This window comes from Passer montanus, unplaced genomic scaffold (assembly GCF_014805655.1).
Source record: "Passer montanus isolate IOZ18808 unplaced genomic scaffold, ASM1480565v1 scaffold162, whole genome shotgun sequence".
Taxonomy (NCBI): domain Eukaryota; kingdom Metazoa; phylum Chordata; class Aves; order Passeriformes; family Passeridae; genus Passer; species Passer montanus.
In genome coordinates this window covers 870,232-888,603 of record NW_024363383.1, presented here as the reverse complement: position 1 = coordinate 888,603, position 18,372 = coordinate 870,232, and the positions used below count along the sequence as shown (strand labels likewise).

At 67.3% G+C, this 18,372-nt stretch overlaps 1 protein-coding gene across 1 annotated transcript; it reads left to right on the top strand.

Moving 5' to 3' along the window:
- Positions 1 to 2,306: 2,306 nt before the first annotated feature.
- Positions 2,307 to 18,362, top strand: AGAP2 (ArfGAP with GTPase domain, ankyrin repeat and PH domain 2; the record flags this gene model as incomplete). Its single annotated transcript, XM_039703323.1, has 19 exons — positions 2,307 to 2,583; positions 7,328 to 7,386; positions 8,059 to 8,146; positions 9,090 to 9,175; positions 9,249 to 9,390; positions 9,468 to 9,602; positions 10,239 to 10,360; positions 10,436 to 10,588; positions 11,082 to 11,168; positions 11,246 to 11,350; positions 11,422 to 11,566; positions 11,639 to 11,749; positions 12,759 to 12,905; positions 13,170 to 13,229; positions 13,453 to 13,604; positions 13,681 to 13,771; positions 14,723 to 14,945; positions 16,430 to 16,685; positions 18,303 to 18,362. Coding segments are annotated over exons 1-19 (2,388 nt in total), but the record flags the coding sequence as incomplete, so codon positions are not given.
- Positions 18,363 to 18,372: the final 10 nt, after the last annotated feature.

Below are 18,372 nucleotides of genomic sequence, written 5' to 3'. Positions count from 1 at the left end.
TCCGATCTGAGTCTGGGGGAGGCACCGTCAGCTCCCGCGGCCCCCCCGGGACCCCCAGGACCACCCCCAGACCCCTCCCCAGCCCTGCTCCTACCCGTTCTTCCAGAGCTGCTTGAGGTGCTCCTGGATCAGCCCCAGGATCCCGTCCAGCCAGGCCCAGAAGGAGAAACCGGCGGGGCCGTCCTGAGGGAGGACATGGGGACATGGGGACATGGGGGGACATGGGGGGGACTGCAGTACCTGGGGCACACCTGGGACGGGCCCGTGAGTGGGGACAGGGGATACAGTGGGCGACATGGGGACATGGGGGGGGATTCCCTGGCTGAGGGACTTGGGCAGCACTAGGGGACATGGAGACACAGAGGACATGGGGGACACGGGGGACACGAGGACACGGGGGACATGGGGACACAGGGGGCACGAGGGACAGGTGACATGGAGGACATGGGGACATGGAGACACGGGGGGGATTCCCCGAGCAGGGGGTGGGGACACAGAGCGGGGCAGCTGCCCTTGGCTTCCCCCCCCTCCCCTGCAGTGTCCCCAGCCACGGTCCGTGTCCCCTGGGATGACCCCTGTCACTGTGCCCCCCGCAGTGCCCCTGAGATCCCCCCCCATTTCCCTGGAACCTCGAGGTCCCCGTGTCCCGCTGGCTGTCCCCTGTCCCATCCTCCGTCCTGCCCTGCAGCATCCCCGGTGTCCCCGAGGCCACACCCGGGGTCCCCCCAGGGCTGTACCCCGTGTCCGTGCCCGCGGGGTTCTGTGTCCCTGTCCCCCTGACCCGGGCACCCCCTGCCCACCCCGGTGCCCCCCGTGAGACCCCCCCGCAGCGATCTGGGCTCCTGGCCGCGCCGGGATGGGCACCCACGGCACTGTCTGTGTCTGTCCGTCTGTCTGTCCGTGCCCCGGCAGTGGACAGCCTTCCCGGACGTGCTGTCGCTGCGGTTCCGCTGGGACGGGCACCTCAAATCGCGGGGGTCGCTCCTGGTGGGCTCCAGCCCCGAGTTCGACCTGGCGCTGTTCACGCTCTGCTTCCTGGCACGGCCCGACAGCCAGTGAGTGCGGGCACCGCGGGCAGGGCGCTGCCACCCACGGGCTGCCCTGGCGGCCCCCCGGGGGTCGTGGGGGCCACCCGGGGGTCCCCGACCCGCGGTCACCCTCGCTGTCCCTGCAGGTGCCACGTCAGCCTGGGGGGCGAAGCCGCCACCATCCAGACCTACACATGGGACAAGCAGCGCCTCGTGGCCTCCGCGTACCCCCTGACCCCCCAGTGACCCCCCCGGGACCCCCTGACCCCTCAGGAACCCCCCAGGACCCCCCGACACCTCAATAAACCCGCCAGGACCCCCATTCCTGCCTCTGCCTGGGACGGTGCCGGGGGTGGGGACACTGGGGACCCCCAAAGAGTGCTGGGACCCCCCAGTGCGTGTTGGGACCCCACAATGACCACTGGGACCCCACGGTGACCGCTGGGACCCCCCAGTGGATTTTGGGACCCCCCAGTGATTGCTGTCACCCCACGGTGACCACCGTCACCCTCCGCAGGTGGTGTGCAGGAGGTGGCACTGGGACCCCCCCCAGGGCCTGGGACCCCCTGTGGGGGATGGGCAGGGGTCCATGGCTGGGGGAGGACACAGGGACACCCCCAGGGCCCCTGCCCTGCCTGGGGGGACACGGGGACACTGAGGGGACACGTGGGGTGGGCTGTGTGTGTATGGGATGGCACACGTGTCCTTAGCGTGTCCGTGTGTCACTGCACATGTCCGTGTGTCACTGCACATGGCCCCAGCATGTCCATGTGTCACCACACATGTCCATGTGTCACTGCACATGTCCCCAGCATGTCCCTGTCACTCCACACATTACTGGCATGTCCACATGGCTGCACATGTCCTTAGCATGTCCGTGTGTCACTGCACGTCCCCAGCCTGCCCGTGTGCCCATACATGTCCCCAGCGTGTCACTGCTGTGTCCGTGTCACCTCACACATGTCCCCAGCATGCCCGTGTGTCCCCAGCATGTCACTGCTGTGTCCGTGTCACCTCACACGTGTCCCCAGCGTGTCCGCGTGTCTGCACAAGCGCCCCGTGGGTGTCCTGAGCCCCCCAGGGTGTCCCCAGCACCCGCCGTGTCCCCGGGGCGTCCCCCACGGCGCCCACCCGTGCGTGTGTCCCCCCGTGTCCCCCGTGCCACGTCGCTGGCGTGCCGGGCTGGCGCGTCGGGCGTGCCGGGCCGTGCCCGTGCCCCGGCGTGTCCTGGCGTGTCCTGGCGTGTCCTGGCGTGTCCCGGCGTGTCGCGGCGTGTCGCGGCGCGCAGCCCCGCGCGGGCCGTGACGTGTCCCCGCGGGTGAGGCCGCGGCTCGGGCAGGAAGCGAGCGCGGCGGAACAGCCGGGCCCGAGCGGGGTCCCGGGGGCGCCATGGGGGCCCCCCGCGAGCGGCGCCAGGTGCTGGCCGCCATCCGCGCCGAGGTGGCCCGGCACGAGGGGGCCAAGGGCCACCTGAACCGCCTGGTGCGGCTGGTGGAGACCGTGCCGGAGCCGCAGCTGCGCCGCAGCCTGAGCAGCGCCCTGCGGGCCCTCCGAGGTACGGGGACAGCGGGGACAGCGGGACGGCTGGGGACAGCGGGGGGACAGCTGGGGACAGCGGGGACAGCGGGGGGACACTGAGGGACACGGGGGGCGCGGGCAGGGGGACAGCAGCATGGACAGAGCGTGGACAGAGGGTGGACAGGGGATGGACAGGATGGATGGATCCTGCAGGTGGAGGATACGTGGATGGGTGGAGAGATGAGGTGTGGGCAGATAGGTGGAGGAACAAGGGGATGGATGGAGGGATGGACAGACAGACAGGGAGCCGGCTGGAGGCATGGATGGACAGGAGAGCAGGTGGAAAGGATGGATGGATGATGGATGGATGGATGGATGGATGGATGGATGGATGGAAAGGTGGAAGGACAGACAGACGGACAGGGAGCTGGCTGGAGGCATGGATGGACAGGCGGATGGAAGGGATGGAGGGGTGGGTGGACAATGAATGAGTGAACCGGTGGATGGACAAACAGGTGGATGCAGATACACAGGCAGAGGGATGGACAGATGGACAGGTGGATGGATGATGGATGGACAGATGGAAGGGATGGACGGATGGATGGATGGATGGATGGATGGATGGATGGATGGATGGATGATGGATGGACAGATAGACAGACAGATGGACAGATGTGACACTGGTGTCCCCCCAGCCCCACACTGGTGCTGTCCTCGGCTGGTCCTGTCCCCGCTCAGGGTGTCCCTGCCCCCCGGTGCCGCAGTGGGGGTCTGGCAGTGCCAGCCCCCCGGGGGGACCCCCCGAGGGGGGCGGGGGGTGCAGGCCCCGCTGGGGCTGGGGGCCCCCCGTTTCCGTGCCGGGGCCCCGGGGCGGTTTCCGCCCGCGCTGTGGGAACGGGGCCACTTCCTCCCTGCGTCTGCGGGGGGGGGCCGGGGGCTGTGAGGGTTTGGGGTCTCCTCCCCCCGATTCCCCCGACCCACGCGGTGACGTCACTTGGGGAGGGGCTCCGTCGCCGCCCCCCGCCCGTACCGAGCCCCCACATCGTCGTGCGCCCCCCCCGCTCTGACATATCCCGCGCGGTTGCCATGGCAATGGGAAGCCGGGGGATGCCGCGTTGCCAGGCGCCCGCTGTGGTACCCACGGAGCTCGGGAGGGGGTGTTGTGGTGGCAGGGTCGGACCCGCCGTGCCCCGTGCCGCCCCCCCCCACAGAGTGGGACATCTGAGCGAGGGGGAGGCGTGGCCCGTGCTTGGGGACAGCCGGGGGACACCGGAAGGGACAGGGGGGCACTGGAGGGGGCAGCACTGTCCCCACGGGGTGCTGGGGGCAGATCCCGCACCAGGACAGAGCCAGCTCCAGGGTCACAGCCCTGGGGTGGCAGCAGGGACAGCTCTGGGGGTGGCCCCCCAGCCCGGAGCGGTGCCAGGCCCGGGGGACCCCGCGCGTGGGGGGCACACAGGGCCCCGCAGGGCCCCGCAGGGCCGGGACCCCCGCCCGACCTCCGGCGGGCACAGGGGGCCGAGGGTCCCACCGTGCCCCGAGCCCCGTGTGCCCCCAGGCCGGGGGGGTCACGCTGCCGTGGGGGACCCCAGTGGCCGTGATACCTGGCCCGGGTCCACGAGGGTGACACGGGAGTGACGAGGGTGACACGGGGGGTCCACGGCTGCTCCCAGCGCCGTCCCCGCCGTTGCCGTGGTAACGGGATGCGCAGGGATGCTGCGCCGCTGCTAAAAATGCCAGAAAAGGGGTGGATGAGCCTGCCCCGAGCCCCGCGAAGCCCCCCGAAAATCCCCAAAGCAGCCCCCACGCCCCCTCCTCACCACGGGCCCCCTCCCCAGCCAGCGCTGCTGTCCCGGGAAGGGGAGGGAGGGGATTTGGGGGTGCGGGGGGCAGCGGGAGGGATGGATGGATGGATGGATGGATGGATGGATGGATGGATGGATGGATGGATGGATGGATGGATGGATGGATGGATGGATGGATGGATGGATGGATGGATGGATGGATGGATGGATGGATGGATGGATGGATGGATGGATGGATGGATGGATGGATGGATGGATGGATGGATGGATGGATGGATGGATGGATGGATGGATGGATGGATGGATGGATGGATGGATGGATGGATGGACGGACGGACCGGAGGCGGCGGGGGCTATCGGGGTGCGGGGGTACCGGCAGCCCAGCAGGTGCCGGAGCCGGAGCCGGGGGCCGGGGGGGCGCCCCGGGGGGGCCCTGCCCGCACCCATGAGCAGGACCACCGGCCTCCAGCGCAGGACCACCTACCTCATCTCGCTCACGCTGGTCAAGCTCGAGTCGGTGGGCGCCGCGGGGGAGGCAAACCCGACCCCCGCGGGGCCAAGGGCACCTTGGAGGGGCCGGGGGAGCGGGGTCTGGCCGCCCTGGACATCCCCCAGCCCGCCGCGACCCCCCGCCGCCCGCTGCTCAGCCAGGCCACCTGGGGGGGCCCCGAGGGCCCCCCAGAGGGAAGCCGGGCCCCCCCGCCGCCCCTGGACCCCCCCACAGCCTCCCCGCACCCCTCGGCCGGCGCCCGCCGCCTCCGCCTGGCCGGCCCCAAGCCCCCCAAAGCGGGGGGCGGCGGCGGGGGGAGCCGCGGGACCCCCGAGCCCCGGGCGGGCAAAGCCCCCGGCAAAGCGGCCGGCAGCCGCCTCTCGTGGCCCGAGGGAGAGGGCAAGGGGCGCCCCAAGGCGGGGGGCAAGAGCGAGGGGCCCCCCCGGGCCCGGCTGTCCCCCAGCAAGGGCAAGAGCAAGACCCTGGACTACAGCGACCTGCAGCCGGGGGGTCTGGTGCCCGCCCCCGCCCCCGAGACCGGCCTCAAGCGGGGACGCGAGGGGGGTCGCGCCTCCACCCGCGACCGAAAGATGCTCAAGTTCATCAGCGGCATCTTCACCAAGAGCCCCGCGGCGACCCCCACCCACCCGGGGGGCTGTGGTGTTCAGGGGGGCTGTGGGGTTCAGGGGGGCTGTGGTGTTCAGGACTCTGTCGATTCAGGTGTCTGTGACCCCCGGGCCGTGTTTGTGCCCTGGGGCCGTGTGAGGTCCCCGATTTGGCGGGGCGCGGTGCTGGCCATGGGGGGGGTCCCCATGGTGGGGATCCTGTGCCTCAGTTTCCCCACTGGGGGAACTCCACGGGGGTCAGGGGCCACCCCCCCCCCCTTCCGTCGTTCTGTCCCGCCATCCGTCCGTCTGTCCTCGCCTCCATCCGTGCGTCACACCCGTGCATCCTGTCCCCCATCTGTCCGGCCCCCCCGTGTCCTTCTGTCCCCCCCGGCGTCCCCCTGTCTGCCTGCACGCACCTTGGCACCGCGGGGTGCGTGGGCAGCACCTGCAGGGCCGGGGGTGGCAGCTCGGTGACAATGTGAGGGGTGACAGGCAGCGGCGTTAACCCTTTCCCGGCTGGCACGCGTGGCACGGCCCCGGCTCCGTGCTGGTGGCGGAAACTGAGGCACAGAAAGGGGGGCACCCTCTGGCTGTGCCCGGCCTCAGGTTCCCCCTTTGCGGTGCCACCGCTGCCCAGAGGGGCTGGGGATGCCAGGTAGGAGATGTGGGGGGCACAGGGCACGTCCTTGTGGCACGCCAGGTGCTTGTGCCACGCCGCGTCCCAGTGCCACACGTGCTGTGCTCTGGTGCCACCGCAGCCTTGTGCCCATCGTGTGCCATGCTGTGTCCTCATGCCATGTCCTGTCCTCGTGCCACACTGTGTCCCAGGGCCATGCCTCATTCTCCTTGTGCCATGCCTCATCCTTGTGCCACACCATGTCCCAGTGCCACGCTGTGTCCTCCTTGTGCCATGTCCTGTCCTCGTGCCACATCCTGTCCATGTGCCACACCATGTCTCTGTGCCATGCTACGTTCTCATGCCATGTCCTGCCCTTGCCATGTCCTGTCCTCATGCCACACCATGTCCCAGTGTCACGTTGTGTCCTCATGCCATGTCCTGTCCTTGTGCCACACCGTGTCCCTGTGCCATACTGTGTCCTCATGCCATGCTTCATCCTTGTGCCACACCATGTCCCAGTGCCATGTCCTGTCCTTGTGCCACACCATGTCCCAGTGCCACACTGCCACGCCGTGTCCTGGCGTCCATCGTGTCCCTGTGCCACACCTTGTGCTCACCCCACGCTGCATCCTCAGGCCTGGGGCTGTCGTGCACCGCTGGCATCGTGTCCTCGTGCCCATCGTGTGCTGGAGTCCGTGGTGTCCTTGTGCCACCCCACATCCTCCTGCCGTGCTGTGCCCTGGTGCCCGTCGTGTCCTCATGCCACATCCCTGTGCTACGCCGTGTCCCGGCCTGGTGGCTCCCACTGCGTCCCCATGCCACACCACGTCCTGGTGCCACTCTGTGCCCTCACGGCTGTCACCTCCTGGGATCCGTTGTGTCCTCACGCCCACACCACGTCCTCGTGCCACCCGGTGTCCTGGTGCCCGTCATGGTCCCCATCGTGTCCCTGTGCCACGCCGTGCTGTCCATCCCCGTGCCCACCGTGTCCCCGTGCCCTCTGCGTCCTCGTGCCTTGGCACACGACGCCTCGTGCTGCCGCGTCCCCGTCCCTGCCACGTGGCATCTCCACGTCCTGCCGCCCCCGCGGGCCCGGCGCCGTTGCTGGGTGACAGCTGGTGGCCGCCCACGCAGGAAGCGGCTGCTGCGCCGCGGGGTGGGGCGGGGGCCCCCCGGGACTGGGGCTCCTGGGGGTGCCAGCGCCTGCTGGGGGTTGCCCGGGGGTCCCTGGGCTCTGTCTCACCCTTCTCCCTCCGCAGAGGCCTTGGTGAACAGCCAGGAGTGGACGCTGGGCCGCTCTATCCCCGAGATCCGCCTGGTGGGTGACGTGTCCCCATGTCCCCGTGTCCCCATGTCCCTGTGTCCCCATATCTCCATCTCCCAATGTCCCTGTGTCCCCATGTCCCCATGTCCCTGTGTCCCCATATCTCCATCTCCCAATGTCCCTGTGTCCCCATGTCCCCATGTCCCTGTGTCCCCATATCTCCATCTCCCAATGTCCCTGTGTCCCCATGTCCCCATGTCCCTGTGTCCCCATATCTCCATCTCCCAATGTCCCTGTGTCCCCATGTCCCCATGTCCCTGTGTCCCCATATCTCCATCTCCCAATGTCCCTGTGTCCCCATGTCCCCATGTCCCTGTGTCCCCATATCTCCATCTCCCAATGTCCCTGTGTCCCCATGTCCCCATGTCCCTGTGTCCCCATATCTCCATCTCCCAATGTCCCTGTGTCCCCATGTCCCCATGTCCCTGTGTCCCCATATCTCCATCTCCCAATGTCCCTGTGTCCCCATGTCCCCATGTCCCTGTGTCCCCATATCTCCATCTCCCAATGTCCCTGTGTCCCCATGTCCCCATGTCCCTGTGTCCCCATATCTCCATCTCCCAATGTCCCTGTGTCCCCATGTCCCCATGTCCCTGTGTCCCCATGTCCCCATGTCCCCTGAGGACCGTGTCCCCAGCCATCCTGACACCCCCTCTGCCCACCCAGGGGGTCCTGGGCAGCAGCAAGAGCGGGAAGTCGGCGCTCGTCCATCGGTTCCTCACTGGCTCCTATGTGGGCTTGGAGCCCACCGAGAGTGAGTGGCCATGGGGGGGACGTGGGCATGGGATGGGCATGACCACGGGATGGACGTGATCATGGGCATGGGATGGGCACGGGATGGACATGACCATGGGATGGACATTACCATGGGCATGGGTTGGATGTGACCATGGGCATGGGATGGACACAGCCATGGGCATGAGATGGGCATGACCATGGGATGGGCATGACCATGGGCATGGGATGGATGTGATCATGGGCATGGGATGGGCATGACCATGGGATGGGCATGACCATGGGCATGGGATGGATGTGACCATGGGATGGACACGACCATGGGCACAGGATGGACATGGCCATGGGATGGACATTACCATGGACATGGGATGGAGGTGACCATGGGATGGATGTGATGATGGGCATGGGATGGACATGACCGTGGGCATGGGATGGATGTGACCATGGTATGGACACGACCATGGTTGGGGCATGGACATGACCGTGGGCATGGGATGGGTGGGACTGTAGGATGGACACGATCATGGGCATGGGATGGGCACAACCATGGACAAATCAGGGGCATGGGTTCAGTGATGGAGTGTCCATGGGGATGGGGATGGAGATGGAGGAGGGGACATATCCATGGAGCTGGGCATGGGATGGACATGTGGTGGGGCTGGGCATGACCAGGGGATGACACAGTCATGGAATGGGCAAGGTCATGATGCTGGGCATGGACAGGTGTGGAGATGGTGAAGGGGATGGACGTGGCCACAGAATGGGCAAGGTCATGGTGCTGGTCATGGCTGTGGGCCTTTTGGGGTCAGGGCTGCTCACCCATGGTGCTGGTCATGGCTGTGGGCCTTTTGGGGTCAGGGCTGCTCACCCATGGTGCTGGTCATGCCCATGGGAGGTTCCATCCACATGGGTGGAGGACACCTGCAGGGTCCCCCCTTCCCCTCCCCTCCCCGCTGCAGGTGGCCAGTTCAAGCGTGAGGTGACAGTGGATGGCCAGAGCCACCTCCTGCTCATCCGGGAGGAGGCGGGCGCCCCGGATGCACAGGTACGAGGGGACCGGGGCCCGGGGGGGCCACGCTGGCCGGAGCCGAGCCCTGACCCCGCCCGTGGCCCCCCAGTTTGCCAGCTGGGCGGACGCCGTCATCTTCGTCTTCAGCCTGGAGAGCGAGAGCAGCTTCGAGGAGGTGGCGCAGCTGCACGCGCTGCTCTGCGACCTCCGCGGCACCAGCGACGTGGCCCTGGCGCTGGTGGGCACGCAGGGTGAGCCAGGGGGCACGGGGGATCTGTGGGGGTGGCAGCGGCGTGGGGCACCCCCAGCTGAGCCCCTGACTCCCCAGACAAGATCAGCTCGTCCAGCCCGCGGGCGGTGGAGGACGCGCGCGCCCGGGCGCTCTGCGGGGACATGCGGCGCTGCCTCTACTACGAGACCTGCGCCACCTACGGCCTCAACGTGGACCGGGTCTTCACCGAGGGTGGGTGACCGTCCTCGGGGGGGGGGAGGGGGCTGGTGACACCAGGAGGTGGGGACAGTGACCACCGTGTGATGGGAACCACGGCCGGGTGGGATGGGCGTAGTGACCTGGTCAGACAGGGGTGGTGGCCAGCATGGGAGCACGTCTGGGTTGAGGAGGGTGGTGGCCACGGGGCCAAGTCCGGGTGAGACAGGGACCGTGTCCAGGTGGGATGGAGGCAGTGGACAGGGTAGTGCAGAGGACCATGTCCAGGTGGGGCAGACCCTCGCCTGGGTAGGTCAGGGACCATCTCCACCCCAGGTGGGATGGAGACAGTGGCCAGGTGGGATGAGGGTGGGGATGGTGTCCAGGTGGAATGGGGACCAGACCATGTCCAGATGGGATGGGGACAGTGTCCAGGTGGGATGAGGATGGGGACAGTGTCCAGGTGAGATGGGGATCATGTCCAGATGGAATGAGGACAGTGTCCAGGTGGGATGAGGATGGGGACAGTGTCCAGGTGGGATGGGGACAGTGCCCAGGTGGGATGAGGGTGGTGCCCGTGTCCAGGTGGGATGGGGCCCGTGTCCAGGTGTGGGTACCCAGGCGGTGCCTGGGCAGGTTGGGGTCCAGCCCTCCTGACTCAGCTCCCTGCAGTGGCCCAGAAGGCCGTGGCGCTGAAGAAGCAGCAGCAGCTGATGGCGTCCTGCAAGTCCCTGCCCAGCTCCCCGAGCCACTCTGCCGCCTCCACCCCCGTGGGGGGCGTCCACCCCAGCCAGGTAACCCCCGGCCCCCGCCCTGGCCCCCCGCCCCGGCCCCCGGGCACTGCCCAGGCTCACCCCGTGTCCCCCCAGACCAGCAACGGGGGCCACACCAGCGACTACTCGTCCTCGCTGCCCTCCACGCCCAACGTGAGCCACCGGGAGCTGCGCAGCGAGACCCCGGCCCCGCTGGGCACGCCCGGCTCGCTGCACCGCGGGGCCAAGCGCCGCACCAGCCTCTTCGCCGTGAGTGCCCGGCCGGGGTGGCACCGCGGGCACCACGCACCCGCCGTGGCGGTGGTGACACGGGGGGATGTGTTAGCCAGAGCGTCATCCTGATAGGGTGGTGGCAGCAAGGGACACATGGCAGCCCAGGCGTCCCCTGGCAGGGTGGTGACATTGAGGGGCGCGTGGCATCTCAGTTGTCCCCTTGGCATGGTGGTGGTGGCACTGAGGGACGCGCAGGGCACCCAGGGTGTCCCCACCATGGGGCTTCTGATGTGTCCTCTAGCAGGGTGGTGGGGACACATGGCATCCACCGTGCCCTGTGACAGGGTGGTGGCACTGAGGGACACGTGGGCACCCAGGGTGTTCCCACCATGGGGCCGGGCCGCAGTGGTGGGGCCTGTGGCACCCCGGTGTCCCCACCACCAGGCTCCAGCAGCGGGGGACATGTGGGCACGGCAGTGTCCCTGGCTGTGCCACGAGTGCCACCCCTGTCCCCGCCCCGTGCCCACAGACGCGCCGTGGCAGCGACTCCGAGAAGCGCAGCCTGGACAGCCGAGGCGAGGTGGCCGGCAGTGGCCGGGCCATCCCCATCAAGCAGGTGGGTGGTGGCGGTGGCAGGAGGGCGTGGCTGGGTGCCGGTGTCCCCTGTGTCCCCTCACTGCTCCCTGTCCCCAGAGCTTCCTGCTGAAGCGCAGCGGCAACTCCCTGAACAAGGAGTGGAAGAAGAAATACGTGACCCTGTCCAGCAACGGCCTCCTCTTCTACCACCCCAGCATCAACGTGAGTGTCCCCGTCCCGCCGCGGTCCCCAAGGGGCGGGAGAGCCCCGTGTCACCCCGGCTGTCCCCGCAGGACTACATCCACAGCACGCACGGCAAGGAGATGGACCTGCTCCGCACCACGGTCAAGGTGCCCGGCAAGCGCCCGCCGCGCGCCATCTCCGCCTGCGGCCCCTCGGCCAGCATCAACGGGCTGCTGCGGGACCCCGAGCCGGGCGGTGAGCGCCAGGGCCGCCGAGGGGTGGGGGACACCGCGGGGACAGCCGTGACACTGCCCCTCCCCCCTGCAGGCGGCGTCCCCTCGGTGGGGCTGAGCCTGCCCCCCGAGCCAGGGCTGAAGGTGGTGGGCAAGGGGTCCCTGCAGCGCTGCGCCTCCGCCTCGGGCGCCAAGCTCGCCTCAGGTGGGTGACACGGCACAGCCCGGGACACGGCCACCTCCCGGGCCACCTCCCGGGCCACCCACCTCACCCAGCCACTGAGCACAGTGACTCCTGAGCAGCTCAGGGACCTGGTGGCTCTGGTGGCCTTGGTGGTGCTTGGTGGCCCTGGTGGTTCTGGTGGTTCTGGAGGCCACAATAACCCTGGTGGAGTTGGTGAGCCCGGAGACTTGGTGGCCCTTGGTGGCCTTGGTGACCACAAGAACTCTGGTAGATTTGGTGAGCTCAGGGACCTGGTGGCCCTTGGTGGCCCTGGTGGTTCTGGTGGCCCTGGTGGCCACAAGAACCTTGGTGGCCCTGGTGACCACAATAACACTGGTGGATTTGGTGAGCTCAGGGACCTGGTGGCTCTTGCTGATCCCAGTGACCACAATAACCCTGGTGGTCCTGGTGATCCCAGGGACCAGGTGGCCCTTTGGTGGTGCTGGTGGCCACAGTGAAACTGCTGGCCCTGGTGAGCACATGGACCTGGGAGTCCCAGAAGCCACAATGAACCTGGTGAGCCTGGTGAGCCCCGTGGCCCTGGTGACCCTCATGACAAGAGCCAAGAGGCTCTTGTGACCCCAGGGATTTTGGTAAGACCAATGAACCTGGTGGCCTTGGGGTTGGGTCCTGGTGATCCCAGTGAGACCCCAGTGAGATCAGTGACCCTGGTGAGCTCTGATGTACGCCCAGCACCTCTGGGAGACCCCTAACCCTTGTGACCCCAGTGCGTCCAGTGGCTTTGGTGGCCCAAGTGGACTTGGTGACCCTGATAGGCCTGACCTGGGTGGCTCTGATGGACTTGGAGACCCTGGTGGCCTCAGTGCTCCTGGTGGTCTCCCTGGTCCTCAGGAGCCTGGTGCCCCTGGTGTCCCTGGTGTCCCTGGTGTCCGTGGTGTCCCTGGTGACCCCAGTGACTCTGGTGCCCCTGGTGCCCCTGGTGACCCCGGTGACTCTGGTGCCCCCAGCCCCCGCGTGTGGTGTCTTGCAGAGTCCCCGTTGTCCTTCGAGGCCGTGCCCAGCCCCGGCAGCGCGGGCAGGGACCCTCCTCCCTCGCCGCTGGTGGACAGGAAGAAGCACCGGCGGAAGAAGCTGATGACGCCGTCCAAGACCGAGGGCTCGGGTGGGCAGGCAGAAGGTGGGTGCCACAGCCATGGGTCCCCAGCCCCAGTCACCCATGGGGACAAGGCCACCATCCTCCACGGCAACGGCGCCCCAGAATTCGGGGGGATCTGGGGTGATGCTGCCCCTCACCCCCCGCCCATGCTCAGCCACGCTGTCCACGCATCCCCCTCGCTCTGCCACTGCCTGCCACCTTCTGCACCGTCCCCAGGGCTTCGTGGGCCCCCCTGACTCTGTCCCCGTTTCCTCTCTCTACTCCTGCTGCCCGGACCCTCCGCAGCCAAGCGCAAAATGTGGAAATTAAAAAGTTTTGGTAGTTTAAGAAATATTTATAAAACAGGTAACGTGGCGTGAGCGGTGCCTCCCGTGCATGTGGCTGTGCCCCCCTTGCCTGCTGCCAGCACACACCCCAGCAGGGGTGGGGACCACCGGGGAGGGGGGTGGGCAGCATTTGGGTGCCAGGGGTGGATGTGGGGGGCTGGAGTGGGTGCTGGGCCAGTCCAGCCCGCCGTGGGTGCAGGACCCCCATCCCACCGCCCCCTCGGGGGTCTCTGGTCCCGCAGAGGAGGAGAACTTTGAGTTCCTGATCGTGTCCAGCACGGGGCAGACGTGGCACTTCGAGGCCGGCAGCTTCGAGGAGCGCGACGCGTGGGTGCAGGCCATCGAGAGCCAGATCCTGGCCAGCCTGCAGTGCTGCGAGAGCAGCAAGAACAAGGTGGGACCTCGGCCGGGGCTGGCAGGGTGCCCGTGCCACCCCCCTGCCCCTCTGACCGCCGGGTCCCTCCCTGCAGGCGCGCATGGACAGCCAGAGCGAGGCCGTGGCCATCCAGGCCATCCGCAACGCCCGCGGGAACTCGCTCTGCGTGGACTGCGGGGCACCCAGTGAGTCCCTGGGCACCGGGGGCATGGCTGGGACATGGGACATGGTGGGGACATCCATTCATGGGGCAGCAGTGCCCGTGGGAACTCGCTGTGCGTGGACTGCGGGGCACTCAATGAGGCTCAGGGGCACCAGGGGGCACGGGTGGGACATGGGACAGGGGGGACATCAGTTCATGGGACAGTGGGGGGCACAAGTGGGCATGGGACAGGTGGGGGACATCCATTCATGGGACAGCAGTGCCCATGGGAACTCGCTCTGTGTGGACTGCAGGGCACCCAGTGAGGCCCTGGGGCACCGGGGACAGTGACGGGATGGCTGGGACATGGCGGGTGGGCATGGCTGGGACATGGGACAGCCGGGGGCATGGGACAGGTGGGGGACATCCATTCATGGGACAGCAGTGCCCATGGGAACTCGCTCTGTGTGGACTGCAGGGCACCCAGTGAGGCCCTGGGGCACCGGGGACAGTGACGGGATGGCTGGGACATGGGACAGGGGGGACATCTGTTCATGGGACAGCTTGGGGCACGGGCCCTGCAGAGCCCTGAATCCAGGTGGTTTTGCCACGGGGTGAGATTGTGCCACGGGCCATGGGCCACCTGGCAACCCTGTGGGCCATGTGATGGCACAGGTGACACAGTGCCGTGGGTCACACGATGTCCTGGGTCGTGTGTTGCCATGTGCCACACGGTGCCGTGGGTCACACAGTGGATGGCACAGGCCATGGGTCACACGATGGATGGCACAGGCCACACTGTGCCATGGGTCACACAACACCATAAGCCACACAATGCTGTGGGACATGATGCCAGGGGTGACACGATGCCACCGTGCCGTGGCTCACTGCCACCACGTGCCGTGCCATGTGTCACACCGTGTCCCACACCACGGGGACCGCAGGGGTGCCACAGCTCAGCCAGCACCCCGACCACCCCCCCGTGCCCCCGCAGACCCCACGTGGGCCAGCCTGAACCTGGGCGCCCTGATCTGCATCGAGTGCTCGGGCATCCACCGCAACCTGGGCACGCACGTGTCGCGCGTGCGCTCGCTGGACCTGGACGATTGGCCGCGGGAGCTGACCCTGGTGCTCACGGCCATCGGCAACGCCACGGCCAACAGCATCTGGGAGCAGAACCCGCGCGGCCGCTGCAAGCCCACCCACGAGTCCTCCCGGTGGGTGACCCCGCCCCGCGTGCCCCCGTCACCCCTTGTCCCCGTGCCACCGCGTGGGCCTGTCCTGAGTGCCACCGTGATGGTGACCTGGTATCCTTGGTGTCACTGGATGTGCCTGGCCTCTGTGCCAGCATGATGCCACTCTGCCACCCTTGATGCTGCCACATGTCCCTGTCCCCCATGCACCGTGATGCCATCACGTCCCTGTCCTCTGTGCCACTGTGATGCCACCCTGCCATCCCTGATAATGCCACAAGTTCCTGTCTCTATGCCACCACGATGCCATCCAGCCACCCTTGATGCCACCACAAGTTCCTTCATCACCATGTCCCTGTCCCCTATGCCACCGAGAATCCACCCTGCCATCCCTGATGGCAGGACAAGTTCCTGTCCTCTATGCCACCATGATGCCACCCTGCCATCCCTGATGCCCTGCGTGCCCACCCCGTGTGTCACCGCTGTGCCATCCCATGGACTCTGACTCCCCTTCTCCTCACATCATTGCGGTGCCACCCCACGTCCTCAATGCCCCCCTGTCCCCAACCTCCTGTCCCTTGTGACCCCACGACCCAGCAATGCCACACTGGCACCCCTGCACTTCCTCACACCCCTGTGTGGCACCTCCCCTGTCACCCTGCTGCCACCCTCTGTCCCTGGTCCTCACGTGTCCCCCCATTTTCACTCTCCCTGTCCCTGCCATGCCACTATGCGCCCCTGCCACCTTTGTGTCCCCACTGCCACACCCCTGTGTCCTCCCACCACAGCTGTGCCCCATGGCCAGGGAGGAGCAGGAATTGCATCTGTGTGTCCCCGTGGTGCCACCCTGCCGTCCCTAACACCTGTGTGCCTGTGTCCCCATGTCCCCATGCCCTGGGAGGAGCAGGAATTGCATCTCTGCGTCCCCATGGTGCCACCCTGCCGTCCCTAACACCTGTGTGCCTGTGTCCCCATGTCCCCATGCCCTGGGAGGAGCAGGAATTGCAGCTGTATCCCCATGGTGCCACTTTGCCATCCCTAACACCTGTGTCCCTGTGTCCCTGTGTCCCCATGCCCTGGGAGGAGCAGGAATTGCATCTCTGCGTCCCCATGGTGCCACCCTGCCATCCCTAACACCCCATGTCCCTCTGTCCCCGTGTCCCTGTGTCCCCGTGTCCCCATGCCCTGGGAAGAGCAGGAATTGCATCTGTGCACTACCGTGGTGCCACTTTGCCATACCTGACATCCCATGTCCCCATGCCCTGGGAGGAGCAGGAACTGCGTCCCCGTGGTGCCACCCTGCCGTCCCTAACACCCATGTCCCTGTGTCCCCATGCCCTGGGAGGAGCAGGAACTGCATCTCTGCATCCCCATGGTGTCACCCTGCCATCCCTAACGCCCATGTCCCCGTGTCCCTGTGTCCCCATGCCCTGGGAGGAGCAGGAACTGCATCCCCATGGTGCCACCCTGCCATCCCTAACGCCCGTGTCCCCGTGTCCCCGTGCCAGGGAGGAGAGGGAGTCGTGGATCCGTGCCAAGTACGAGCAGCGGCTGTTCCTGGCGCCGCTGCCCGCGGCCGAGGCGCCGCTGGCCGAGCGGCTGCGGGGGGCCGTGGGCCAGCAGGACCTGCCCGCCGTGCTGCTGCTGCTGGCCCACAGCCACAAGGAGCAGCTCAACGTGCCCACGGCCGACGCGGAGCGGCGCACGGCGCTGCACCTGGCCTGCGACACCGCCCAGGTGGTGGTCACCCAGCTGCTGGTGTGGGTACGTGGGCACGGCGCGGCGGGCAGCGCTGGGCAGGGCAGTGGTGGGGTCTTGGGGGGATGTGGGGTTGTGATGGGTGCTGTGGTGTGGCCATGAGGGGGATGACATGGTGGTGGGGACTGTGACATGGGTGTGGGGGGTGTGGTGGGGTCATGGGGATGTGGGGTGGTCATTGGGACCATGGGGTGGTCATGGGAATGTGGGATGGTCATTGGGACCATGGGGTAGTCATGGGGACTGTGCTGTGGTCATGGGGACATGGGGTGGTCATCGGGGACGTGGTGTGCTCATGGGGACTGTGGGGTGCTCATGGGGACCATGGGGTGGTCATTGGGGATGTGGGGTGGTCTTGAGGGATGTGGTGTGCTCATGGGGACCATGGGGTGCTCATGGGGACCATGGGGCAGTCATTGGGACATGGGGTGGTCATCGGGGACGTGGTGTGCTCATGGGGACTGTGGGGTGCTCATGGGGACCATGGGGTGGTCATTGGGGATGTGGGGTGGTCTTGAGGGATGTGGTGTGCTCATGGGGACCATGGGGTGCTCATGGGGACCATGGGGCAGTCATTGGGACATGGGGTGGTCATCGGGGACGTGGTGTGCTCATGGGGACTGTGGGGTGCTCATGGGGACCATGGGGTGGTCACTGGGGATGTGGGGTGGTCTTGAGGGATATGGTGTGCTCATGGGGACCATGGGGTGCTCATGGGGACCATGGGGCAGTCATTGGGACATGGGAGGGCAGTGGTGGGGTCTTGGGGGGATGTGGGGTTGTGATGGGTGCTGTGGTGTGGCCATGAGGGGGATGACATGGTGGTGGGGACTGTGACATGGGTGTGGGGGGTGTGGTGGGGTCATGGGAATGTGGGGTGGTCATGGGGACCATGGGGTAGTCATGGGGACTGTGCTGTGGTCATGGGGACATGGGGTGGTCATCGGGGACGTGGTGTGCTCATGGGGACTGTGGGGTGCTCATGGGGACCATGGGGTGGTCACTGGGGATGTGGGGTGGTCTTGAGGGATATGGTGTGCTCATGGGGACCATGGGGTGCTCATGGGGACCATGGGGCAGTCATTGGGACATGGGGTGGTCATCGGGGACGTGGTGTGGCCTTGAGGGATGGGGGGTGGTCATGGGGACCTGGGGTAGTCATGGGGGACTGTGGGGTGGTCATGGAGGGCATGGTGTGGTCATTGGGGACCATGGGGTAGTCTTGGGGACATGAGGTGGTCATGGGGACATGGGATGGTCTTGGGGACATGGGGTGGTCATAGGGGGCAGGGTGTGGTCATGGGGACCATGGGGTGGTCTTGGGGACATGGGGTGGTCATCAGGGTTGTGGTGTGGCCCTGAGGGATGGGAGGTGGCCTTGGGAACTGTGGCATTGCCGGGAGGTGAGTGACGTGGCCATGAGGACCGTGGGGTGGCTTTGGGGGACACGGGGTGGTCATGGGGGACACGGTGCGATCCTGGGGACAACGGCATGACCATGGGGGACGTGAAGTGCCCGTGGCAATCCTGGGATGTGCCAAGACACCCCGGGGGCACGCGGGGGGTGTGACCCGCCCCCGAGGGACACCCCCGGCCCCGCGGGTGACGCGGCCGTGCCCGCAGTACGGGGCCGACGTGCGCGCCCGGGACGGTCACGGCCGCACCGCGCTGTTCTACGCCCTCCTTCATCACC